This window comes from Malaclemys terrapin, chromosome 1 (assembly GCF_027887155.1).
Source record: "Malaclemys terrapin pileata isolate rMalTer1 chromosome 1, rMalTer1.hap1, whole genome shotgun sequence".
Classification (NCBI taxonomy): Eukaryota; Metazoa; Chordata; order Testudines; family Emydidae; genus Malaclemys; species Malaclemys terrapin.
In genome coordinates, this window is record NC_071505.1 from 264,645,807 (window position 1) to 264,673,302 (window position 27,496).

The 27,496-nt window shown below is 42.1% G+C and overlaps 1 protein-coding gene across 13 annotated transcripts in view; it reads right to left on the reverse strand.

Annotated features, from left to right (window-relative positions):
* Positions 1–27,496, reverse strand: part of DOCK9 (dedicator of cytokinesis 9) — a 319,963-nt gene that overhangs the window by 239,277 nt on the left and 53,190 nt on the right. For 4 of the 13 annotated variants that reach the window (XM_054012589.1, XM_054012579.1, XM_054012546.1 and 1 more), the window contains exon 1: positions 5,702–5,954. The exons of 8 other annotated variants lie outside the window; for them this stretch is intronic. In XM_054012589.1, coding sequence (XP_053868564.1) covers positions 5,702–5,818 — 117 coding nt within the window. In that variant the 5' untranslated portion in view covers positions 5,819–5,954. Of the gene's footprint in view, positions 1–5,701; positions 5,956–27,496 lie in introns of those variants that run through there. One more of the 13 variants, XM_054012616.1, reaches the window with a different exon arrangement.

The window sequence follows — 27,496 nt, forward strand, 5'->3', positions numbered from 1 at the left end:
TACATTTTGCTGTTTCCCCATCTCTTTTTCCTTGTTCTAAGACAGGAGTCGGCAACCTTTCAGAAGTGGTGTGCCGAGTCTTCATTTATTCACTCTAATTTAAGGTTTCGCGTGCCAGTAACACATTTTAACATTTTTAGAAGGTCTTTTTCTTTAAGTCTATAATATATAACTAAACTATTGTTGTATGTAAAGTAAATAAGGTTTTTAAAATGTTTAAGAAGCTTCATTTAAAATTACATTAAAATGCAGAGCCCCCAGGACTGGTGGCCAGGACCTGTGCAGTGTGATTGCCACTGAAAATCATAGATTGCCTACCCCTGTTCTAAGAAAAAGCTCTGCCACTCTAAGACAAAATCTCTTCAGAAGAATGCAGCACTTTCACGGGCTGCAACTTATCCAAACAGCATTGTTGCCATTTAAGATTTCCAGACAACTCAAAGATAAAGACACGTTTGCTTCTCCTCAGATATTTGCCTGGTGTGCATGGGGTGGGCAGTGACATTGGACTGTGTGTATGTGAGTGGTGTGTGAGGGGGAGAGAGGAGTATGTGAATAAATGCTGTACCCACAATAGAGTGGTGCAATCAGTACCACTGCTGAAGACAATATAAGGAACCACCCAGCCTGAATCCAGGAAGGATTTAGAGAGAAAAAATGGCGGTTGGGGACAGCTTTAGGGAGAGGGTAAGAGAAGGGATAGGTGTACGAGGGGCATTAAACTAACAGCAAAAGGGGAGAGTTAAAAAGGAGGGAAGACATGGGCACTCTAGCACAAAATCAGTATGTTGAGGACAAAATTAATAAAGGAACCAAAACGACATGAAGAGGAGAAATTCTTTAATTGCCTATACACCAGTGCTAGCAGCCTGGGTAACAAACGAAAGGAACTGGGATTATTCATTTATCAGCACAAATACAAAATGTAGCTGGTATTACTGAAACCTGTGAGATGATTCACAAGATTGGAATGTTAAATTCTATTGTTACAACCTACTTCGGAAGGATCAAGTGGACAAAAGCAGAAGGAGAGTAGCATTCTATGCTAAAAATGCCATTACCTGTTTCTGAGGCTTTGGCTACACTGGTGCTGTACAGCGCTGCAACTTGCTGCACTCAGGGGTGTGAAAAAACACCCCCCTGAGCGCAACGAATACAGCGCTGTAAAGTGCCAGTGTAATCAGTGCCTGCAGCGCTGCACGCTACTCCCTTCGGAGAGGTGGAGTACATACAGCGCTGTGAAGTCTCGAGTGTAGCCAAGCCCTTAGTAATTAAAATTCGATGCAAATGATCTGAATGCTTATGGATCAATAAACATGGGGTATTAGTTGTTGTCTGCTAAAGACACCAAATCTCATCGGAAAACAGGATTACCAGATCCTTAATGTATAGGAAAAAAGCTGCATGATCATAGAGGAGATCAATTCGAGTAACACATGCTAGTACTAAAACATCCTTGGCATTTTTAAATATTATAAATAATTTCCTAACTGAAAAAGTGTCACAACAAACACAGGGGAATTCTACATTAGACCTGGTCTTGACAGACAAAGAGAAACTGATCATAGAACTAGAAATTAAATTGTAACTTAGGTACAAGTCATCACGCCTTGATCATATTTATAATGTGCAAACAGAATGATGACCAAACCAGTCATTCATATATATTACTTACACACACACACACACACACACACACACACACACACAGTGCTTTAAACGGACCAATTCCACAAAGCTGAAAACAATTGAGCTAAATCAGGTGGGAGGAAGAATTTAATCAGAAAAATGTGAACAACAACTGGGAATTTTTTAAGAACATTTTACTAAATACCCAATAAGCCACAATCAAGGAAGAAGGCTTGGTTAAAAGAACTAACCTGGATTAGAAGGAAGTGAAAGCAGTTATAAGCCATATTATATTTAAAATTTTAACAAATGAAAGAAAGGGGAAATTGACAATAATGAATATAAGTCAGAAGCTGGGATTTGTAGAAAACTAATAAGGGAAGCAAAGGGGCAGAAGGAGAAGTATAGGGTAAGAGTTAAAAGCAGTAATGAATTTTTAAAATATATTAGGAACAAAAAGATTCCTGACAATGGCATTGGTCCATTACTAGATGGAAATGGTAGAATTATTAATAATAAATTATAAAAGGCAGAAGTGTGCAATAAATATTTCTGTTCTGTATTTAACAGATGATGTAGTCTCATCAGGATGATAACACTTTCCATTCCACTAATATCTCAGGAGGATGTTAAACAGCAGCTACTAAAGAAAGTCATATTTAAGACAGCAGATCCAGATAACTTACATCCAAGAGTTTTAAGAGAGCTGGCTGAGAAGCCTGCTGAACCATTAATGTTGATTTTCATTAAGTCTTAGAATACTGGGGAAGTTCCAGAAGATTGGAAAAAAAGCTAATGTTGTGCCAGTATTTAAAATGGGTAAATGAGATGACCTGAGTTATTACAGGCCTGTCGGTCTGACACCAATCCTGAGCAAGATAATGGAGCAGCTAATACAGGACTTATTTAATAAAGAATTAAAAGAGGGTAATATACTTAATGCCAATCAACATGGGTTTATGGAAAATAGAACCTGTCTAACTCGTTTTGTTTTTTGTAATGAGATTACAAATGTGGTTGATACAAGGTAATATTGTTGATGTAACACACTTCTGTAAGGCATTTGACTTGGTGCCACATTATATTTTGATTAAAAAACACCAGAATGCTGAAGTCAACATGGCACACATTACATGGATTAAATGCTGGCTCCTGATAGGCTTCAAAATGCAATTGTAAACAGGGAATCATCATCAAATGGATGTGTTTCCAGTGGAGTCCTGTAGGGCTCAATTGTTGGCCCTACTCTAATTAACATTTTTATCAGTGACCTAGAAGAAAACATAAAATCATCACTGATGAAGTTTGCAAATGACACAAAAATGGGGGAGTGGTAAATAATAAGAAGGACATGCCACTGATACAAGTAAATGCATATATATAGGAACAAAGAAGGTAGGTCATTACTTACAGGATGGGGGACACTATCGGGGAAAGCAGTGACTCTAAAAAAGATTTTGGGGGTCATGGTGGATGATCAGCTGAACATGAGCTCCCAGTGCACGACCTGTGGCTAAAAGGGCTAATGTGATAAATAGGGGAATCTCAAGTAGCAGTACTGAGATTATTTGACCTCTGTATTAGACATTGCTGTGACCATGGCTGAAATACTGTATCCAGTTCTAGTATTCATAATTCAAGATGGATGTTGAAAAACAGGAGTAGGTTCAGAGAAAAGAGTCTTAGCTTCCTTATTTAGAACTGGGTCTTTTGTTCTATTCTGCAGAAACATTGTTTTAATACCCTCTCAAAACATTCCTGGGAAAACAAAAAAAAACCATAATATCCCCTGTGAACTATAGCTGTATCAACACAGTTTGCACCAGCTGAGTGCTATACTGACAGAATGAAGCACACTTTTGTTTTGTTTGTATATATACATAGTTATTTTGCTTGCAGAATAGAACAAAAGACCCAGTTCTAAATAAGGAAGCTGAACATTCCAAAGGGGGGCAAGAAAGCCACACAAAAACATTAGCTCACATTGCTAAGATGAAGATGTGGACCAAAATAAAATGTACCCCACATAAATAAAACAAGTTTAAATAATGGCTTTCCTGAATAATAAAAAAAAGATTTAGAGCAGGGGTCGGCAACCTTTCAGATGTGGTGTGCCAAGTCTTCATTTATTCACTCTAATTTGGTTTCACATGCCAGTAATACATTTTAATGTTTTTAGAAGGTCTCTTTCTATAAGTCTAGAATATATAACTACACTACTGTTGTATGTAAAGTAAATAAGGTTTTTAAAATGTTTAAGAAGCTTCATTTAAAATTAAAATGCAGAGCCCCCTGGACCGGTGGCCAGAACCCGGGCAGTGTGAGTGCCACTGAAAATCAGCTCGCGTGCCGCCATCGGCATGCGTGCCTTAGGTTGCCTACCCGATTTAGAGAAGTGGACTTCTCTTGCATTATATTTTCTTACTAGCAGACAGTTCCTATGGGGACAGATTAGACTTCCAGTGATATACAAGATGGAATTCTCCTAATGAAGACACATTACAAGAATAGTTTCTTATATATGCATGTGGCAAAAAAAAAAAAAAAAAAAAGTTTTTAAACTTGGGTGTCTAAATCCAGTGAGGCTGCTTTTTTTTAGGTGCCTTAGTTTTCAGAGGTGCTGAATACCCACATTTCCCACAGGTGTGAAAGCAAATGAAATCAAGACTACTTATTTAGGTTCTCCAATTGTGGATTTTGGCCCCCAAATTTGAAAATTTTGGCCAGGCATTTTAAAAATTATTTGCTAATAAACCACACAATTAACATCTTATAGATCTAATTTGCCAGTACCAATCGATCAGTGGCTCTCAACCTTTCGAGACTACTGTACTCCTTTCAGGAGTTTGATTTGTCTTGCGTACCCCAAATTTCACATCACTTAAAAACTACTTGCTTACAAAATCAGACAAAAATACAGAAAAGTGTCACAGCACACTATTACTGAAAAATTGCTTGCTTTCTCATTTTTACCATACAATTATAAAAAAAATCAATTTGAATATAAATATTGTACTTACATTTCAGTGTATAGTATATAAAGCAGTATAAAAAACTCATCGTCTGTATGAAATTTTAGTTTATACTGACTTTGTGACGGTGCTTTTTACATAACCTGCTGTAAAATTAGGCAAATATCTAGATGAGTTCATGTACCCCATGGAAGACCACAGCATACCCCCAGGGGTACGTATACTCCTGGTTGAGAACCACTGCAGTAGAGCACTCATTTTTAATAATGAAGTATAAATGTATTGTTTACTAGCTTAACAATCCCCTTGACTAATATCTGAAAAGGTTAATTGTTTTAGCTGTAATGTGTTGGAGGATTTCTTGCAGCTCACTTGCAAAAATACTATGCTTTCTTATGTATTATAAAAATTCCAACAGAAGCATACAGCCCACACAACAATACAGAATAAACCCCTTTCTGAAATTCCTCCCTCAGAAAATACACAAATTATTCACTTTTCCTTACTGAAGTTTTTTAGCAAGTAAGATTTTAAAAATCCTGTATTCTACACAGGTTGAAAAGTAACCTTAAACTAAGCATACCTGAATAGACTAGACTAATCTCAAAAATAATTTAATTAAGACAAATTCTGATGTCTGTAATATAGGTACTTAAAATATTTAAGGAACAATTCAGAAAATCTCTAAAATTTAAAAACACACTGCCAACTAAAAATACATTTACAGTCGTGTACTGCTTACATAGTTCACAAATTAAGTTTTTACCTCCATTTAAAGAGGTGTACGACAACTTTAGACCAACTAAACACAAAATAGACAGTTAGGAAGTAAGAGCCAGGGAACAAAACACAAAAATAAAAAGAATATTTTGCCATCCTTAAACAAAGGAGCCTCATGGAAACCAAAGATGCATAGATAATACAAACATTCATGTACTCATTGAAAAGAATCGAAGAGAATTGATCTGAAAATGCATACATCAGCATCAGCAAAAAGTGAATGTTGAAACCTGACTCACTAGTGAAACCTAGAAGCTTCCCAGAAAGAGTGAGAACTAAGAACAGTTGGGGAACATATCTCTTATCTACACAATTCTTACCAGCACTTCTACTGGACTTTCCACTTCTACTTCACATGGAGCTGCATCCCTGTATTGTTGGGGAGACTCAATAACAAGCTCTTTTTTAACACTTCTAGTATTTGCTCTTGCCTGCATTCTTAGCCAGAAAACAGCTCAAAAAACTGAGAAATTCTGATTTTTAGCATCAAAATAAACAGCATGCCAGCAATTCAGAAAAAACAAAAGCTTTTTCCAGACACAAGCTGCAGAAAGTACCAACTAGTTTAACTACTAAGCTGCAGTTTGCTAAGTCTGTCATGGGGGAATGCATGACAAATGAAGCCCAGCCTCTAAAGGGTGTACCCTTCCTCTGGGGGAAAAAAAAAAAAAAAAAAAAAAGGGGGTGGATCCATTTCAATGCCACTGGAACACACACCAAAAATGGTGCAATACAAAATGTTCCTCACTATGATAACTGTGCATAATACTCACAAAATAAATAACAAACAGCTTCAGTATTTAAGAAAAATATTTAAGAGTAAATATGTATTGTAGAACAAAAACATTCACTGCAGTTTGGAACCCTTCACAATAGCGAAATTCCAACTATCATTCTTTTCAGATTCTTCTTCTACTCCATCTTTTGAGTTTTTCATTAATGCCCAGCAGCTAATTGAGTATTAGAGGAAATACCATTCCAGTCAGCAGGGGTAGTTCTACGCAATACTGACACCATTTTTTCATTCTAATGTTTCTTAAACCAAGATTTAAGATGGCTTTTCCTAATTTCATGATGTCCTCTCTATAAAACCTCAAATACTCTGCAAAGATGCTAATCAGGTTGCAAAGCCTGCTTTCTATTTTTGCTTTAATTCCAAGCGTGCTGGTAGTCCTCTCTCTTCCTTCTGTACCATTACTCTCATCCCACAATTCAAGTCTAATTACCATAATTCATTATCATAATTGGGAATGAAAGAATTTTCTTCCTCTTCCTTCGCCTTTCAGACATCCAACCCTACAAAAAAGTACTGCTTCCCTTGATCCCCTTCCCTTTCCTATTTGGGCTGGTCTTCCCACACTTGATCCATGCATGGCTGCCACTGTCAACTCCTTTTCTCCTTTGAAACCTTCCCAAATCTAAGATCTATCATTGTCAAGCCTCATTTAATAAAGCACCTTCTTCTCAACTCTGGCACTCCCACCCTATCTTTCAATTCTCTCAGTGAAACATCTGGAAAAACGAAGTCTCATCTCCCCAACCATGTTTTACACAATATTATTCTCTCACTTTCATTTTGCCTATAGCACAGAAAGGGCAGTTTTATGTAGTGAATGATCTTTCTGCTGAAGGGTAGTTAATTTATTTTATCTCAGTTGTGCCTTCAACACTGAAGTTCACTTCATTCTTCTGAACCACATTCCAGATCCATACAAATTTCTTTCTTTGGGTCTTTTTCTACACCAAGATCCCTCCTCTAAGCAGTTCCATAAAGATCGCCATCTTAGCACTCCACTCTTCCTCTCATCTTTACCATCAAAACTGAAAATTTTGTATTACAGGTGGAGCCGGTAACACTGATTTTGTTAAGGTTGCCTTAACCTTATCTCCACCCAGGGCCATCCCTGATGCTTCAGAGGAAGGAGATTTAAAAAAAAAACAAACACACAAACCACAGAATACACTAGGGGACTAACATTTCTTTCCTGATGCCTCCAGGTGGCTGGCTGTAACCCTGAAGCATGAGCTTTTAGGAACATAAGACGAAGTTGAGCCCCAAGGCTGCTGAGTCTTGTCCCTTACCATCACAAGCAACCCCATCATATAATCAAACTGATAAATTTATGCAGCTCTCTCTCAAAACTAATTTAGTTGTTTGCTCCCACAACTCCTACTGGGACGCTGTTCCAGAACCTCACCCTTTGATGGTCAGAAACCTTTAACTTCCAGCCTGAATTTGTTTATGATCAGTTTACACCCATTTGTTCTTGTGCCAATATTGTCCTTGAGCTTAAACAACTCTTCACCCTCCTTGGTATTTAAACACCTCTCCCCGATGTGTTTATAGGTAGCAATCATATCCTCTCTGTCTTCTTTTTGCTGGATTAAACAAGGCAAACTATCAATCTTCTCATTAGATAGGCCCTTCATTCCCCAGATCATCCTAGTAGCTCTTCTCTGCACCAGTTCGTTTGAATTCATCTTTCTTGAATGATGAAGGGTTATCAGAACTGTACACAGTATTCCAAATGAGGCCTTACCAATGTCTTGTACAATGGCATTAATACTCCTCTATCTCTACTAAAAATGTCTCACTTGATACATCCTAGGATCACAATTGTCTTTTTCACAGATGCACCACCAGGGCCGGCTCTAACTTTTTTGCTGCCCCAAGCAGCAAAAAAAAAAAAAAAAAAAAAAAAAAAAAAAAGCGTCACCCCCCCGAGCCCCCCCCCACCGAGCACCGCTGGAGCGCCCCCCCCCTTGCGGAATGCCGTGCAGCGCTGCCCCACCACCACCCCAAGATTGGCCGCCCCTTACCAGGTGCCACCCCAAGCATGTGCTTGGTTGCCTGGTGCCTGGAGCCAGCCCTGTGCATCACAATGGTAGCTTACAGTCATCTCCTCTGGAGCCTTGACCTTGCACTCCCCCGGAACAGAAGATTTTGCATTTTCTGTTCTCATGAGATGCAAAAAGGCCCCAGGACTCCGAGACGCAAAAAGGGCTCCCCACTGATGAAATATGTTCTATACTGCAGAATTGTGCAACTCCCATTCACGCTCCTGGGGAAAACATCTACTGAGATTCTCTACCAGTGAGTTGTGCATACCCAGCAGATGTACTGCTGACACAGATCTGGTGGCAAATGCACCATTTCCACAGCCTGACAGCCTCTATACAGAGAGTGGTGGACCTTGCTGCCCCTTACTTATTGAAGCACAACACTATTGACATGTCTGACTTCACATGAACATGTAGGGACTGAATTAGAGGGTGAAAATGCTTCCAGGCTTTGGGGACTGCCAATAGTTCAAGCAGGTTTATGTGCATTCTGGATTCTAGGGAAGTCCATATCCCTCCCTTGTGCTGTTAGTCTAGGTCAGGGATAGGTAACCTATGGCATGTGTGCCAAATACGGCACGCGAGCTGATTTTCAGTGGCACTCACACTGCCCAGGTCCTGGCCACCAGTCCAGGGGGCTCTGCATTTTAATTTAAGTTTAAATGAAGCTTCTTAAACATTTTAAAAACCTTATTTACTTTACATACAACAATAGTTTAGTTCTATATTATAGACATAGAAAGAGACCTAAAGAGTTAAAATGTATTACTGGCACGCAAAACCTTAAATTAGAGTGAATAAATGAAGACTCGGCACACCACTTCTGCCAACCCCTGGTCTAGGTGATTGCTCTACTCTGACAAAGAAATGTCCATGATCAAGGTCGTCTCTGCTGGGAGAGAAGCAAAGGATCTTCATTCTCCCACCAGGCTAGTAAGGATTGCACTTTATGTGGGAGCAAGACTAGCTTGTTCACGTTGTCTCTGCTTGGTGAGTAGACTGTCCAGAGGGATCTCCCAAAACAGGGTGACTGAGCAAGAAAATGGCAGATGAAATGCAATGTTGATACATGCAACGTAATGCACCTTGAGAAACAATCTTAACTATACATACAAAATTATGGCATCTAAATTAGCTGTTACCACTCAAGAAAGATCTGGAAATCATCCTGAATAGAGGAGCAGACAGTAAAAAAAGCTAACAATAGTACGAATCGGTAGGGAAGGGATAAATAAAACAGAAAATATCATAATACCACTATATAAATCCATTGTTACTCCCACAGCTTGAATATTGTGTGCAGTTCTGGTTGCCCCATTTCTAAAAAGATATATTAGAATCGGAAAAAATACAGAGAAGGGCAACAAAAATGATTACAAGTATGGACTATGTCATCTCAGGAGAAATTAAGACAACTGGGACTGTTCGTCTTGGAAAAGACAAGACTGAGAGGAGATACCACAGAGGTCTATAAAATCATGAATTAATTGTTATTTACCCCTTCACATAACACATGAACCTGGGGTCAACCAATGAAATGAATAGGCAGCAGGTTTAAAACATAAGGAAATACTTTATCATACACAACACAGTCAATCTGTGGAACACATTGCCAGGGGATGTTGTGAAGCCAAATATATAACTGGATTAAAAAAAAATTAGATAAGTTCATGGAGGATATGTCTATTAATGGCTATTAGCCAAGATGGTCAGGGACGCAACCCCAAGCTCTGGTTGTCCCTAAACCTCTCACTACCATAACAGATGGAATGGAACGCTCAAGAAATTGCCTTGTTTTGTCCACTTCCCTCTAGCACTGGCCACTCATTGAGGATAGGATACTGGGTCCTGCATAGCCATTCTTAGGTTGCTATCTTAAACAAAGGAAGTATTATCTGTAATTAGTGAGCTGAACTGATTGTTTCTGGCCACCATGATCTTCAAGATTTTAGAAATAGTAGATCAGCTCCTCTCAGACCTAGTTTATATTTATAAATTGGAAAAGGATAACAAGCTTTCCTACTTCAGCAATTTCTAGTTGGCTTCTTAACTTTGAATGAGCTAGTAGTAATTGAACTGAACTAGTTAAATCAACTGAAATGAAGAAAATATTCTCTGTGCATCTGCAGAAGAGGCTACTACTGTCAAAAGCTGGTTTAGCACTTCAACTAACTCTGGTTCCAGATGCCCAGCCAATGACCTCCACCAGTTCAGTGACTATCTTTAAAACTTGGAAGCAAAATATTAAGCAATACATATATTTCTTTATTTAATTTAAATTTTAATAGACATAATAGGTTCAGGCCTTAATGTAGGTTGTCAATTTCAATTTTAAATACATATTTTTAAATAACCCTTTTTAAAATTAAATTTAAAAATGCAAGGATTTTTTGTTTTTTTTTTCTTTAATCATGGATTTTTATCCACCCTGCGTGGATGAGCTCAGAGACTCTCCTCCCCATGCAAGAGGGACTATGGCAGAAGTATTACATCTCCTGTTGAAACAGCAGCAGCTATAAGTCACAGCGGAAGAGCAGCAGCAGCTTCAGTTTGTGGCACTGCAACAGTAGACCAGGGTACAGGAACAGACCCAAGCTGCCCTCATGTGCCTGCTGACGAGCCATCACCTAGAGGCAGTGCAGCTAGTGGCACAGCAGCAGCAACGGACAGTACAACTCACTGCTAAACAGCATTAGCAGGAAGCCCACCCCCGTCAGCAGCAGGAACTAGAGAGGAATCAGTAGTTCCTAGTGCACGTCCTGTTCATGACCAAGCAATGATTCCCCTAGGCGCAGGAAGGATATATTCGTGGTCTACTTGTGAGAAATCTGGACAAAGGAAGTTAGAATGGCAGAGGTGTTGGTACTAGGGTGGTCTGGTAGTAAGGCAGGGGAACTCAAGTGGGACCAGAAAGGAGACATGCTTAGGAGGTTTGCCAGGCAACTGCAGACCTGGAAGCTTGCTCTTAGGAAGTACCAATGCTGAAAAGCAGTCAGCAGAATGAGTAGAGTGTTCCTGGTGGGGAACTTAAGGGTCTACTCTTTTAAGAACTACAACTCTGAGGAAATGAGTCACCCTAGAACAGCTGATGTTCATAGCTTTGGGAAGACAAAAGGAAAATAATTCCCCAGGAAGTGAGGAGATTATAGCAGGTCTATATACACAGGCTAGTATAGACATGCTCACAAGCAGTTTTCAGTACTGGATTATCCTGTTAACAGTTCATGAACCTGATAGACTGCTGGAGCTGAAAACAAAAATAGCCCACTAGCAGTAAGCTAGACTTGGAAATAAAGTAGCACTCCCTGGCTGTGGCCAAAAGGAAGAAGCTGGTGATAGTCTTAAAGGAGCTAATGAGCCATAGCAGCGTAGCTAACAAGAGCTGGGATAGAGTGATCATCCAGCTCCATAATCTGCATGCCCAGATTTGAAAGCAAGTTACGAGATCACAGGTTATGACGGTGGTACAAGATAACATGAGATGATACTTTTAAGAGCAGAAAAATGAGAAGGAGCCAGCTAAACTCTATGCTGAAACTGAAATGCAGGCACAGATGCTTGATTTGCGAAAAGAGGCCCAGTGACAAGAGTGAGCTACAGGTACAGCTGCAGCCACAGCCATGAGCTTGATGACTGAACTTTGACAATGACCAAGTCATCAACCTATAAGTAGGACCCTACCAAATTCATGGCTGTGAAAAACCCATCACAGACTGTGAAATCGAATCTCCCCCATGAAATCTGACTACTGTAGGGAGGTCGCGGTATTGCCTCCCTTAGTTCTGCACTGCCTTCAGAGCCGGGTGGTGAAATAGTGGCGGCTGCTGGCCAGGCACCCAGCTAGGTTAGCTGATCATCATTGCCAGCAATAGCGCAGAAGTGAGGGTGGCATGATATGGGGAGAGAGGTTGTCACGTTGTTGGGGGGGAGCAGGGATGGCCTTATGAGTGGGTGACATTGGTGACAGCCCAGGGCTCCATGGTCAGGGGGATGTTGTGGTTACCCCCACAGGCAGACCATGGCCCATTTAAACCTCAAGAGCTAGGGAGGGGCAGGTGGGGGGTGCCCTAGCTGTGGGCTCCTACCATGCACCGGGCTCCAGCTACTTGTCCCAGCCAGGCTGTGCAGGGATGGGACTTCCTCTTCTCCTGAACAAGCTGCTCCCAGGGCTGGGTAAGACCCACCTCTGCCGGCAGCACAGAAGTAAGGGTGGCAATACCATACCATACTCACTTCTGTGTTGTTGATGGCAGCAGCACTGCCTTCAGAGCTCGGCTCCCAGCCAGCAGCCGCTGGCTCTGAAGGCCCCCTACAATAGCCTTGCAATCCCTCCACAACTCCCTTTTGGGTCAGGACCTCCATGTTTACAACACTGAAATTTCAGATTTAAATATCTGAAACCATGAAATTTACCAAAGTGAACCGTAAATTTAGACAAAGGAACTGGAGCAGTAAATAGCTGAGAAGAATCTCTCTGCCTAGTATGCAGAAGAGCGGGACCATGCTGAAGCAAAAGCATGAGAGCATGAAATACAGATCCTTCCCCTAACAAGGGACGTGGAGGGGGAATTGAAACAGAAGGTGGATCTGGAGAGGCTCTACACTGGTTGAGGAGATTAACCACAAGCATCAAGGAAGCAGCACAGTTGCAAGCATGGGCAGAGAACACCAAGTAGCAAAGGAACCTGGCCAGTGAAAACTACTGAAATGTATCGTAAGATTGGACACAGAAGCGTTTGAGATCAGCACAAACAAAGCACCTGCACAAACAAAGCACCAGACCCTGCAGTCATGAGAGTGCTTCTTACTGCTTCCAGACTTACCAACACAGCACTGAAAGGGATGGCTATGAGGGCCTAACCTCCTTGGCCAATAAGCATTAGGAGGAAATTAATGCTTCAAAGCAAGCTAGACAGAAGGCCCTGCAAGAAAGTGATGAATTAGCTGAAGTAAAACAAAGATTAGAATCCACATATGTATGCTGGAAGGACTTCACCTCCAGATACACTAACTGAAGGACATTCTTCAGGAAAGTGACCAGCTACTTTGAGGCCAGCCAAGTAAAAGAAGAGCTGGAGAAATTGGGCCAGAAAAGTAGACTTTCTGGAGCAGGAAGCAGAGAATCAGACAGAGCCTGCCTGGAGATGGCCAAGTCTTTTTTTTTCGGGGGGGGGGGGGAGGGGGAGGAGGAGGAGGAGGAGCATGTCAGGGTGAGACCGGCCCTTTAAGGGAGCTGGATGTGCCTTGTTTAGTCTGCTTGTCAGATGATGGGATTAGAAACCCATGGATCATGAGACAGTTGTGTGACAGGATTACAGTGTAAAAAGAAACCTGTCTCAGTCACTCAGCACTACATCTGCTCATTGAGATACGTAACAGCAATTAATTATGGATGCTCCATGTTCTCCTCTTTGACTACATATGAAGTGTCAGAGTTTAATCTGATCACGCTAATTCTTAAAGCCCTCAATAGTATAGGCAATGGTTACACTGAAAATATCACTGAAAGTTGCCCTGAACTTTGTTCTTTAGCTGAGCAGACAACTGTATTTTTGTTACAGTGGCCCCCGACGTGTGGAACTTGTTTTCCCTGGGCATTCATCTCCATTTACCCTTCCCAACTTTTAAACAAATTGATTTTTTTCCCAAAAGGACTTGTATAATGCAAGTTCCTTGGGATAGGGACAGTGTCTCTTTGTATCCTATACTACAGGGGTTGGCAACGTTTGGCACACGGCTCGCCGGGGTAAGCACCCTGGCGGGCCGGGCCAGTTTATTTACCTGCTGACGCGGCAGGTTCTGCCGATCGCGGCCTCCACTGGCCGCGGTTCGCCATCCCGGGCCAATGGGGGAAGCTGCAGCCAGCACATCGCGGGTGAGCAGATAAACTGGCCTGGCCCGCCAGGGTGCTTACCCTGGCGAGCCGCGTGCCAAACGTTGCCGACTCCTGCTATACTAGTACAGCACTAAGCAGAGTGACAACACTTCATGTTCATTACAATCACTGGAAGCCCTTTAATTACAGTTCCCTTTGGAGTTTCCCTGTTTTTGTTTTTAATCTTAAGCATTTAATTATACAGACTTTATAAAATCCTACAACTGCCTCAAGAACCTGATGGGACAGGAGAAAGACAAGAAGTACTTTGTAAGGTTGACACTGAATGATTCCTACATTGCATAGTTAGCAGGACTCCACATTGTATAGCACTAATTTAAATAAGCATAAATAATAAAATGAAAGAAATGAGTGATTGCGGCTTTCAAGTTACTTTTACTTTAACAAAAGCATTTGTAAGAATCAAAACGGTTTCCCGTTAAAATTGAGAGATTAAAAAGCAAATGCCTATCAATAAATGAAAATAGAATTATGCTTTAATTTATTACATCTATCAGGTTTTTTTAATAGTATATCTTCCAGATTGCTACATCCTTCTTGCTGAGAAGAATACTTTTCCTGCTCTTGAATTTGAATAAAATATTCCAAATGAATAATGTTCTCTAAACTTATGTAAAAAGAAGATTCTGCAGACAAAATCTAGTGTACCACTTGAACTAACACTGCCTTTAAGCAACTGGAAAGTGACTTCAGATAGTTCAGTGACTTGGAGTTTAACGTCAAACACCAACATGCATTTCTGGAACACGTCACCAATCTCAATATATATGACTGACTCACATCACAGCTTGAAAAATTTACCAGACACCTAAATAGGCAGAAGTAGACAGGAAAATCCCAAATGAAATGCAGTGGTGAAAAGCCCAGCCCTCACACCCTCTGCTGAAGAAGGAGAAAGACGCAGGATTCTATCAGAGGGTTGTCCCTGGATCCTTCTGGGGGGCTCTATCCTTCATATCAGCCTCTATCTAGTGAGTGTCTAAAATGTGAACAACCATCACCATTCCATTAGTGTGAGGAGCTTTGTCTTTTTTCTTCCTCCAGAGACTACTGGGTATTTCAAGTATGGAGAAGGTTTGTCCTGTTTCTCACACCAACCACCATCCTCCCTCAGCCAGACTTCTTACTGTTGTGAGCAGATATTGAAGAGAGGTCTCTTTCATCTACCTGTTCCCCATTCTCATATTCTACCTAGAGAATAAATCCAGTGCCTACCAGTAAACCTGCTTATAGATTTACCGAGGGGCAGATGCACTGGTTATCTATCATCTCAGTCAGGGACAGCACTGCATCAATTTACATTCAGTTCACATTTGGAAGATTATCTTCACAACCATAAAAAGCTAAAAAAATATATTTTTAAAGGCACAAGTTTAAATTCTGCAGAATAGATGCTTAACTTCCCATATTGACAAGGAAAAGCTTATCATACACCTTGATTTTTCAAGCTGGTGTATAATTGATTGTTATGTGATGTTAAACAATCACAACTGTCCAATAATGAATTCAAGGGATAATGGTAATATTTTGTTTATAAAATCTCTCGAGACCCAAAGTGGCAGTGATCTATCAATAAAACAGTCCTTTAAATTTCTTTAAACGTTTATGAAGTCTTCCACAGTTATTTTTATTATTGGCTCCAAGCGATGCAGCATTTCCACAAACACAGCTTTTGAGGTAATGGATTTATTTGCACTTAAGTGAAAATGGTCATTTTGTATCATGTCACATTAAAAAAAAGGACTTTCCCAAGTATTGTTCATCATTTAAATATTTTTCTCCCTTTCAGGATAACATTTCAATGAAGATCAACAGATGATGTGTTCTTTCCTATCCTGTTATCCGAATCTCTCATTCAAGTACTCACACACTTCCTACAAATTTAAGAGACTGCCAAGGGAAAGAGAGCTAGGACACATTTCCAGTGAACACACATTTGTTCTTTTTCCCATTTGCTCACCATCCAAACAAAATGCTGACTCAAAGGAGACAGGTTCTTTCTTGGCTGCAAGTCAACTAAGGAAGAATCTGAAGGACTCCATAATCTCAAATCTCCCATTACAGATTTGAGAGGCCTAAAATGGGCCAGAAATTCTCCCTGTGTTTTGTTTAACTTCCACACACTAAGCACCACATAGGCCATGTCTACACCTATAACGCTGCAGCTGCATTGCTGCATCAATACAGCTGTGCTGCTGCAGCGCATGTGGTGAAGACACTATGCCAACGAGAGAGAGCTCTCCTGTCAACATAAAAAACCACCTTTGCGAGTGGCAGAAACAATGTCAGTGGGAGAAGCTCCCCTGCCGACATAGCACGGTGCACACGAGCGCTTATGCTGGTGTAATTTATGTCACTCAGTGTCGAATATTCATACCCCTGACCATCATAAATTGTGCCAGCGTAAACTGTAATGTAGACCACTGGGGTAGACACAGCCAAAGTCAAAAGCTTTAATGACCCTCAGGGAATATGGGGAAGAGGAAAAAAAATTGAGTCCAGAACAAAGAATTACAGTTACTGGAGGCAGAGGACTCGTTACTGGTTCTTATAAAGCAAAGAAGGAAGGGAATCCCTACCTAGGCCCTGGAGGGAGCAGAACTGCTGGCACTTCCTCTTCTGCCTGGTGGCAAACAGGTCCACTTGGGGAGTTCCCCACCTTTGGAAGAATACCTGGATGACCTTCGGGTGGAGGGTCCATTCCTGGTGGGAGAAGAAGGACCTGCTGAGGCAATCCGCCAGCACATTCCAGACACCGGGGAGGTGCGACGACTCAAGGTGGATGTCATGCTGGATGCAAAAGTCCCACAATCAGCGCGCTTCCTGACAGAGAGCCGACGAGTGGACTCCCCCTTGCCTGTTGATGTAGAATACTGAAGGCATGTTTTCCATGAGTATCCATACCGCTTGACTGGAAAGATGTGGCAGGAAGACTCCGCAGGCTAGGCGGACTGCTGTGAGTTCCATGACGTTTATGACATCAGTTCCTCTGGAGACCATGTTCCTTGGGTCTGCAGCTCATGGAGATGCACTCCCCAGCTGAGGTCGGAGATATCCAATATTAGCGATACCGAGGGCTCTCAAATGGAACTCCTTCCAGGACCACCCTCGAGTTGGTCCACCACTGCAGGGAGGTAAGAACTTTTGGTGGGATCGTGATGACTCTGTCCAGATGATCCCTGGAAAGGGTGTAGACTGTTGTCAGCCACCGTTGGAGAGGTTGCAGCCTAAGCCTCGCATGGCGGACGACATAAGTACACACTGTAATGTCCCCCAACAGACTGAGTCAGACCCGGGCCATGGTTAGGGGCTATGCAGAGATGCTGGCAATGAGACCTGCCATCATCTCGAACCTGGTTTGTGGCAGAAATGCTCTGGCATGGGTGAAGTTGAGGGCAGCGCCGATAAGCTCTATTCTCTGTACCGGAACTAACATTGATTTTTCCTCATTTATCAGCAGGCCCAGGGCATGGCATGTGACCTGCAGTACTGAGACATCACGCTGGATCTGAGAGCTGCGGCAGCCCTTGATGAGCCAGTCGTCGAGGTACAGTTAAATCTGGATACCTGACACCTGAGGTAAGCTGCTATCAGTCATGCACTTGGTAAACACCCTTGGGGCTGTAGCCAGGCCGAACGGGAGCACCACAAACTGGCATTGAGCGGACCTCACCGTGAAGCGCAGGAACAGTCTGTGTCCTTGGAATATCGATACGTGGAAGTAAGCGTCCTTCAAATCGAGGGCAGCATACCAGTCTCCCAGATCAAGGGAGGGAATGATGGAGGCCAGCGAGACCATGCGACACTTCAACTTTTTGAAGTATTTGTTGAGGCCTCGTGGGTCCAGGATGGGCCTCAGATCCCCTTTGTCTTTGGGGATTAGAAAGTACCAGGAGTAAAACCCCTTGCCCCTGTACTCGAGGGACTTCCTCCACAACCCCCACTTGCAGAAGGCCTTTTACCTCTTGCATGAGCAGGCTCTCATGAGAAGAGTCCCTGAAGAGAGAGGGGAAGAGGAGTGGGGGAGGGGGACAGAAATGAACAGGAGGGTATAACCCTGAGCCTCAGTGTTGAGGACCCATACCAGCGCTCCTGGTTGGCCTTGCAACCCATACCAGTGCTCCGTTGACCAGTGGCAGGGTTCCTGGGACCGTCTGCTTGATAGAACAAAACGGGGAAATACTTCAAAATTACAAGGTGGGTTATGGGTACACTGATTACCTCGCTGTTTCCTTCTATATGAGGAAAATTTTAATAGAAATATTTACTATGCCTTTTTAGGCAAAAGCAGTGAATGGGAGCAGCTAACAGGAGAGTTTCAGAGGAAGTATTGGAGAGAGAACAAGAGATTCTTTTCTTCCATGTATAATTGTATGCTCAATACCATGATGGGCATTGATGAAACAATGGTTGTGATCTGCAATGAATGTGTCATGTTTTCTTTCCTGCCTGATGCCATAAGGAACTGCCTGTGCATGAAATGCAAAGTGGTGGCTACGCTGGGGGGGGGGGGGGGAGGGGGAAGGAGGCAGAGGAGAGATTCTTGATTCGTAAGGGCAAGTACAGATGCTACAGAGTATCAGAGAAACTGAGGAGTTCCTAAAGTGTAGACAACCAGGTTTGGGAGGCATTACTATCACAGATTCAAGGAAGAATAAAAATTGTATTTGGCACTGGTGTGATCACTGCTGGACCACTGTGTCCAGTTCTAGTGCCCACAATTCGAGAAGAAAGTTCATAAATTGGAGAAAGTTCAGAGAACAGCCACAAGAGTAATTAAAAGACTGGAAAACGTGCTCTATTTAGTTTATCAAAGAGAAGGTTAAGCGGTGACTGGTTAAGAGTGATACTTGCAATACTGTCCATCCACATTAGCACTGCTTGTGAAAGCATATCCAGGCATGAATGGTGTTAGCTGACCGTTCATGTTTATTTTTGTTGGCTTTCTCCACCTGAGTTGTAATGCTCAAAGAAGGGGGGCTGAGCTAATGGTTGCTCATGAAGGGCCTGAATACTAAGGAGGCCACTCTTCCAGGTAAAAGGTACCCCGCCATTAGAAATGCCAAGTCCCTGACCACCATTGACAATAGACATTTATTTTCAGTAGTGATACCAAGATATATTTTGACTGGTGCACACTGAGGAAGCTTCTAGCCTTAAAAAAATGGAGGCCAGGGCAGAGATATACATAGAAGGGCCAAGAGGCTCTTTACTGTCTACTGGTTTTTCCCCATCTGGGCTTCTGTCCCTCTCACCATTCCATAGCCATCTGCTGGGGGAAAGATGGGAGGAGGAGGAGAGAATAGAAATGGTGGTGATGTATGGCCACCTGCAACAGAAGCTGGGAACTATAACATGGACATTAGCGCATGCTGAACCATAGCAGCAGCTAGGAACTACAACTCAATACTCTCCCCATCATTTAGGTGTAACAAGAAATTCCCATCCTGCTATGATATCTTCCCAAAAATACATGAGTAGGAATATATAGCCATAGCTTGTCTAAGGCAGCTACAGGCTTCCTAAGCATTGTTTCACAATACTCAGTGCATTCATGCCTAACAGTGTATCCTCCAGGGTGGTTTCCCCCCACCCCCCCAAATACATTTTACTATTTGGTTCTCTATTTGATACATTGAAAACTCTGCAGCGGTGCAGCTGCATCACAGCAGCTGCGCCAATATAGTGCTTCAGTGAAGACACTGCCTATACTGACAGGAAGGGTTCCCCTATCAAAGTAGGTGCTCTAACTTCCCAAGAGTCAGTAGCTAGGTCGACAGGAGAATTCTAGCACTGTCTACAGCAGGGGTTAGGTTGATTTAACTGCTTCACTCTTGTGTGTGGACTCTTTACACCCCTGAGCAACACAGTTATACCGACCTAATTTTCTAGTGTAGATCAGACCTAACACAGGACTGCTAGCTTTCCCTCCCTAAACTTAGAATTGTTCTTCAGAAAAAGTTCAGCAAGGATGTCTGGTTGAGTATGGCTCCCCCTGTGGAGGTAGAAAAAAAACAGAGGTAACATCAGGAAACTGAGCATTCTCTGATGCCAGCAAGCCAGTGGCCTGTGCTCCCCGCTGCCATGTAGCAGCCTCTGCATTTATTAATTGACAAATAAAACTTACAGAATTTTGCGAAATTTTAAAATATTGTGCACAGAATTTAATTTTTTTGGCATAGAATGCCCTCAGGAGCAATACTGGGATAACAGGAAACAAAATGGTGGACAAAGCAGCTAAAAATGCAGTAAGACATGGAAGGACTGACATAGAAATACCCTGAGTAAACAGGGAAGGAATATCCTGAATCCCAGAAAAAGAGAGAGAGAGAGAGAGAGAGAGAGAGAGACGCACACAATGGAGCAAGGAAAGAGGCACCAAATTGGAGTGGAGATAATCTCCAGATGTGACCACAAGGAGGCACCCCAGCAGTGACTGTACCCCATGAGACAAACTTGCTGCAGATCATTCTAGAAGCCATGTTGAGAGGAAGCAGGCCCTTCCCCTGCTTTGTCCTCCAAGAAGAGTTAGAAGCATTATGCCTCCGTGGTAGGGTTGCCAACTTTCTAATTGCTGAAAACTGAACACCCTTGCCCACCCCCTGCCCCACCTCTTCCCCCAAGACCCCACTCCTGCCCCACCTCTTCCCTCAAGGCCCTGCCCCCACTCATTCCTCTCCCCCCTTCCTCCGTCGCTCGCTCTCCACCTCCCCCGGGACTCATCTGCTGCCTGCAGAGCCAGGTTGATAGGAGCTGATGTGGAGCCTGCCTGTCCAATTGGGGCACAGCAGGGCTGAGGGAGGGGGGAGCCCGTCCCTATAGCGAGGGGCCAGGGCTGGGGCAATTGGGGCACAGCGAGGCAGGGGGTAGACAGGATGCCCCCAGCCCCACCAGCCAGCTGGAGAGGATGGAGCCTGGTTCTCTCAGTCCACAGCTGAGAAGAGAGTAGCTTCTCCAGGCTCCAGCCGCAGCTGCTGCTCTTGCCGCCGCCCAGCGGCAGAAACTGGTTACTGCAGGTAACCTGACTTTTAGCATCCAGTCAGCAGGTTCCCTTTTCAACCAGAAGTTCTGGTTGAAAACCGGACACCTGGCAACCCTACTCGGTGGTCTAGTCGATTGTTTTGTACACAAAAAAAAAAAAAAAAAAAACTCTTAAGCTATTTTGGTTAAGGGTGTTATTTTATAGAAATGTAGCTATAGCATTAAAACCCAGCCTAGTGCAGACACATTAAAGGTGCTTATGCTTTTATAGCTTATTCCCAGGGCCATCCCTAGGAGAGTGTGGGGCTCGGAGCAGAAGTGACCCGTCACTTCCAGGACCACCCATGGCGGCCAATCGCGCCAGCCCATGGGACCCCACCAAAGCGGGACTCCCCGATTCACAGTACCCTAGGGACGGCTGTTATTCCCCAACATTTAGTTTTTAATATAGTTTTACTTTTGAACGTACAAATTTGCTCTACAATCACTGAAGCACACACGGAACTCCATGATCCAATTGCATAAGTTCACTTTTCAGGGTAAAGCCATACTTTAGACATCAGCTGTTTACAAATATCTTCAGTTTTGGAAATTACAGAGTTAATACAGCACAAGAAAACTTTGATAAGTAGCAAGGATTTGTTTTTTTCTAGATTAGAGTCCAAATCAATAACCTGAAACAGTTTCAGGCAATCCAGATGGCACAGAAGTAGTTTTGTGCTTTTCATTCTGGTTAACAGATTCCCTAGGCTCTGGACAGTAATTGGAATAGGAATGTCGGAATATACACCTCCTTCCAAAAGATCTAGTTATGTTAGCATGTAATAGCTTGCCTTATGTTTGGCTATCATTAGATTCCTTATCCTGGTGGATAAATATTTACATGCTTCACACTACAAGGACAAAATGTAATGTATCTTAAATATATCTCCAATCTTGGGACTGCTCAGTCACCCAATAAAAAAGTTAGACACTTAGCTATAGAAAAGAGCTAGCCTGAGCACAAACGTTGGGTAGGTAAGCATAAATCACAGGTCACATTAGAACTCAATATGGTTAAAGCCCAAGAGGACTGCAGTGTTTGGAACAAAGGAATCTATGGGTATGTCTACACTACGAGAGTAGTTCGATTGTACTTAAATCGAATATGTGGAATCTATATTACAAAGTCGAACGTGTGTATCCACACTAAGGACAGTAATTAGACTTTGTGTCCACACTAACGGGGCAAGCGTCGACATTGGAAGCGGTGCACTGTGGGCAGCTATCCCACAGTCCCCGCTGCCCATTGGAATTCTGGGCCGAGCCCCCAATGCCTGCTGGGGAAAAAAGTGTGTCGAGGGGGGTTTTGGGTAACTGTCGTCATCCAACCATCACTCCCGCCCTCCCTCCCTGAAAGCACCGGCGGGCAATCAGTTCGCGCACTTTTCTGGTGAGTGACAACGCGGACGCCACAGCACTGCGAGCATGTAGCCCGCTGCTACCATCGCTGCAGTTGTTGACAACGGCCATACCTCGCACCTAATCATCCACCTTTTCCAGAGGCAGATGCTGAGAAATCGGGCAAGGAGGCTACGGCAGCGCGGTGAGGACATGAAGTCTGAGAGTGGCACAGACCTCTCACAAAGCACGGGACCCCATGCCGTGAACATCATGGTGGCAATGGGTCATGTTGATGCTGTGGAACTGCAATTCTGGGCCCGGGAAACAAGCATAGACTGGTGGGACCGCATAGTACTGCAGGTCTGGGATGAATCACAGTGGCTGCGAAACTTTCGTATGCAGAAGGGAACTTTCCTGGAACTTTGTGAGTTGCTGTCCCCTGCCCTGAAGCGCAAGGACACCCGGATGAGAGCAGCCCTGACTGTCCAGAAGCGAGTGGCCATAGCCCTCTGGAAGCTTGCAATGCCAGACAGCTACCGGTCAGTCGCGAATCACTTTGGCATCGACAAATCTACCGTGGGTTGCTGTGATGCAAGTAGCCAACACAATCGTTGAGCTACTGCCGTCAAAGGTAGTGACCCTTGGAAACGTCCAGGTCATCATAGATGGCTTCGCCGCGATGGGATTCCCAAACTGCAGTGGGGCTATAGATGGAACTCACATCCCTATCCTGGGACCGGACCACCAGGCCAGCCAGTACATTAACCAAAAGGGCTACTTTTCAATGGTGCTGCAAGCACTGGTGGACCATAGGGGAACGTTTTACAAACATCAACATCGGATGGCCGGGCAAGGTTCATGACGCTCGTGTTTTCAGGAACTCTGGTCCGTTTAGACGGCTGCAGGAAGGTATTTACCCCAAATAACTGTTGGGGATGTGGAGATGCCTATAGTGATCCTCGGGGACCCAGACTACACAATACTGGGAACAGGTAACTTTCTGCTTCCATGGTTTAAGAGGTTTTGCAAAAAGCAGATTTCTTAAATTCTCAATCTCCAAATATAATCAGAAGTATACAGGGTTTGAACAGTTTCTGTAACTGTATATAAGGCATGCTACATACCAATTACTAGCTCGCATGATACAAAACACATTCTAATCTTTTAAAAAATATACCACAAAGAAAGCAATTACCAATTTTATAAATTAAGACTGTAGAGAGGATACCAACTAGAACTTTTTAGAGAAAGGTACAGATTGCTTTTAGATTACAGTCATTACTGATTGCTTGAATGTTTGGGCACCACCCAACTCTTTGTATAAACAAGCATCTGCACAAACTGTCAAAATTTCCACTGGTTTAAAACACACCAGCCTCCAGGGATTAAGATTTAGACAATAGCATGAATTTTCTGTAACCGAAGTCAGCACAATCCAAAAGATGGTTGAGATTTTGGGTTAGAATAGAGACTAACACCTTATTTAAGGTACATAAAATCTCTGCATTTTAAACAGCATCACTAACTACAAACAAGCCAAAATGCTCTATTTTTTGTCAGAGGATGAGAAGTAAAGATTTGTCAAAGATTAAAAATTGATTAAGAGATACCAAAGACCACACGTAAATGTTCTCTTATGAAGGTGACGCAATTGGTAGGGGATGTGGAATGCCAAGGTTAGAAGTTATTTTAAATTACTCAACATGAAGGACTGTCAAGGAATGGAATTAAGTGCCCTGGTTTTGAGTGATTATCAGAGGCCAGACTGATCTTAATGCAATTGCCTTTGATATCTAGAAAAGAGTTGAGAACTATACTCCAAGAGCCAGTAAAGGCTATGGTGATCATTAGGACCCTACCAAATTCACGACCATGAAAAACGCATCATGAACCATGAAATCTGGTCTTTTGTGTGCTTTTACCCTATACCAGTGATCAGCAACCTTTGGCATGTGGCTCATCAGGGTAAGCCCCCTGGTGGGCCAGGCCAGTTTGTTTTCCTGCCGCGTCTGCAGGTTCGCCGCTCCAGGACAATGGGGGCTGCGGGCCGAATGCCCTCCCCCTCCCAACACACATATACACCCCAAGAAACCCAAAATGAACAAGTCAACCAACTGGCAAAACAAAACCCCATACATGAAGCTTTTTTTTTTTTTAATTCTGAAAAGAGAGAGATGAGCCAGAGACTCCAAGAAGTCCAGTAAGAACTTTGCTATAGACTTTATGTAGAAGGTATTGATAGTGTTATGCTGCAATCCATTATCACAGTAAGATAAGATATCATGTCTCTCAAAATCTTTAGTGCATACAATATTGCCCTTGTCAGAATATTTACATGCAACTGCTCTTGAGCATCTGTTTCACATGTGGGCATTCCAAAGCCACAACAGAACTAAAGCTATTACAATCCTACCATTTTGCAGTTAGAGAGAAAGCCATGATGAAGAAAGGAAAATTATTTTTCTTACCCCTTTTTAAGTCCACACTGAACATTAACAAATTAAGAGTATGATTTGGGGATACCACCTTCATTCCATAAGAAAATTCTCAATCCCTATTGCTATATTTACAAAGTGGTCTTTCCTCAGATATTCTAATTATGATCTCACTTCAATGTATTATGTATCCTAATTACCTATACACCAACCTTATGATTTTTTTCTGATAGTGATTAAGAAGTTGCCTCATTCGACAACAACTTTTACGATAATACATTCATAGGTGCTGGAAGGAGGGGTGCTGCCGCACCACCTGGCCTGAAGTTGTTTCCATCATGTACAGGGTTGACAGTTTGGTTCAATGGCTCTCAGCGCGCACACACACACACACACACACACCCCATACAAATTGTTCCAGCACTCCTGAATAGAATAATCGGTCTCTACGAAAGATGCAAACATCCTCATCACAAAACTACTCCAACTTACAAATCACTGCAATTGGGAAATTGAGTTTAGCTAATGGTACTCTTCTGCATGCAAGTACAACAATAAATACAGTTTAGTGTTTGCAAGCATTCCACATAGTAAGGATACATAATGGATTAAAAGAACAGGAGTACTTGTGGCACCTTAGAAACTAACAAATTTATTTGAGCATAAGCTTTCGTAAGCTACAGACCACCATTCTATGCATCCAATGAAGTGGGCTGTCGCCCACGAAAGCTTATGCTCAAATAAATGTGTTAGTCTCTAAGGTGCCACAAGTACTCCTGTTCTTTTTGCGGATACAGACTAACACGGCTGCTACTCTGAAACCTGTCATAATGGATTAACTGGCCATTCTGAATCTGAAAAATATAATAATATTTTCCTATTACGTGTTAGCCTTCTCGCTTCAATAAATTAACTTACAGCTCCATGTGTTTAATTTTAAAAATATTTCTTTACAACTTGACCACTGAACTCATGAAAGAACAAAAATAGTGCCTGGTAAACAAACAACCTTCTTCACAGCTGTTTTAAACGTTAGGAAGGAAACTGCAGCGATTTTATTTAAATTTACAAAAACAGATTATTTTCCTGTGTAAATAAAAGCAGACAATAGTTCAAGAATGTTTAGCTGTACCTTTGCTTCTGTTTTACACTGCCTCCTTTTGTTTTCACAGAACGGAAGTATAGAGCAGTTTAAACTAAATTATACCATTACTTGAGGATGCAGCTGCCAAACAGGAATCTGTTTCATCGAGATTGACTGCGATTTTTATATACATAAGATATAATCAGAATTTTAAGGTCACCCAGTTCTACTAGGCATAGTGAATTTGTAAACATTAATTTGAAGAATAAAAACTTCAGAGTTAAAATGTTAACACTGTTTACAGTGTTTTTTTTTTTTTTTTAACTCTTACTGATATCTACTTAGGTCAGTCATGGCCAAAACCCTTCATTTAAAACCCAAATGGCGTTTTCTCCTGCTCAGCAGCTTCTTGTATATTGAATTAAAATTAACCCAATAGCATTTAAATAAGGAGGCTCTCTTCTGTTCCCCAAAAGAGTGGAGGAAAAATGTAAGCAGTATAGTTTTTAAATAGTGTTAGTTTTAAAAACACAGAAGTATTTATGAAAAAAATTATTGTACTGAACTATAGCTATATAGTATTAGTTTTCCATTTTTTTGAAGTTTTTTAGTTTATCCTCTTCTCCATTTTCAGTTTATACAAAGATTTCATAAAAATGAATGCTTCTCTTTTGATTTAGAAGCTGACACTTTAAAAATATATGAACAGACTGTCAGGAACCCTCCTTTGACCAATTAACATAAATCATAGCTTAGCAGCTAAAAACATATTTCCAATCTGTATGGTCTCCCACCAGTCTTCCCAGTTCCTCTGACTAGTCAGCTTGGGACAAAAAGATCAGCTAAAATGTGTAATGACTACCTGCCAACCATAGCTGTGTATCAATAAAGTTGTTTTGTAGAACCAAAGTTAAATTTTAAAAAGCGAGATGCCAACAAAGTGCATTTGATTTACTGAGCTTAAAGTGAAGGGTGGGATTTCAAAACATGCCTATGTAATTTAGTAACTTTCAATTTGGATGGGATTTTTCTGTAAAGGATTTAAGTGATGTTTAGGAGCACAGGCCTCATTGAGTTGTCATACTCTCTTACCAGGTAGTTTAATCACAGGCTAAATGGAGTAACAATACGCATATTAAAATAGCAGAAAATTAACTACTATGATATATCTAAGCCTGGAAAGAAATTATGAAATCACTTGATTTACAGCCTTAAAACATATCCCCAAACAAAATAACTTTTACCTTACAAGTTAAGGTTACTTGTATGTATTTCCTAGAACACACTTGCTAAAAAAAAAAAAAAAAAAAAAAAAAAACAGATAATTACCAGTTAAGCCAAGATTCACCCCACGCCAACCTCAACTCACATATCCTACCTCCTAACAAAATACCCCAAAACTCAGTCTCCGCATCTTTACAAACACAAAACAATAAGCACTGGCAGTTGAAGGGCTCCCTACAGCACTGCTGCCTAGTGCAATAAGGAGCACCCC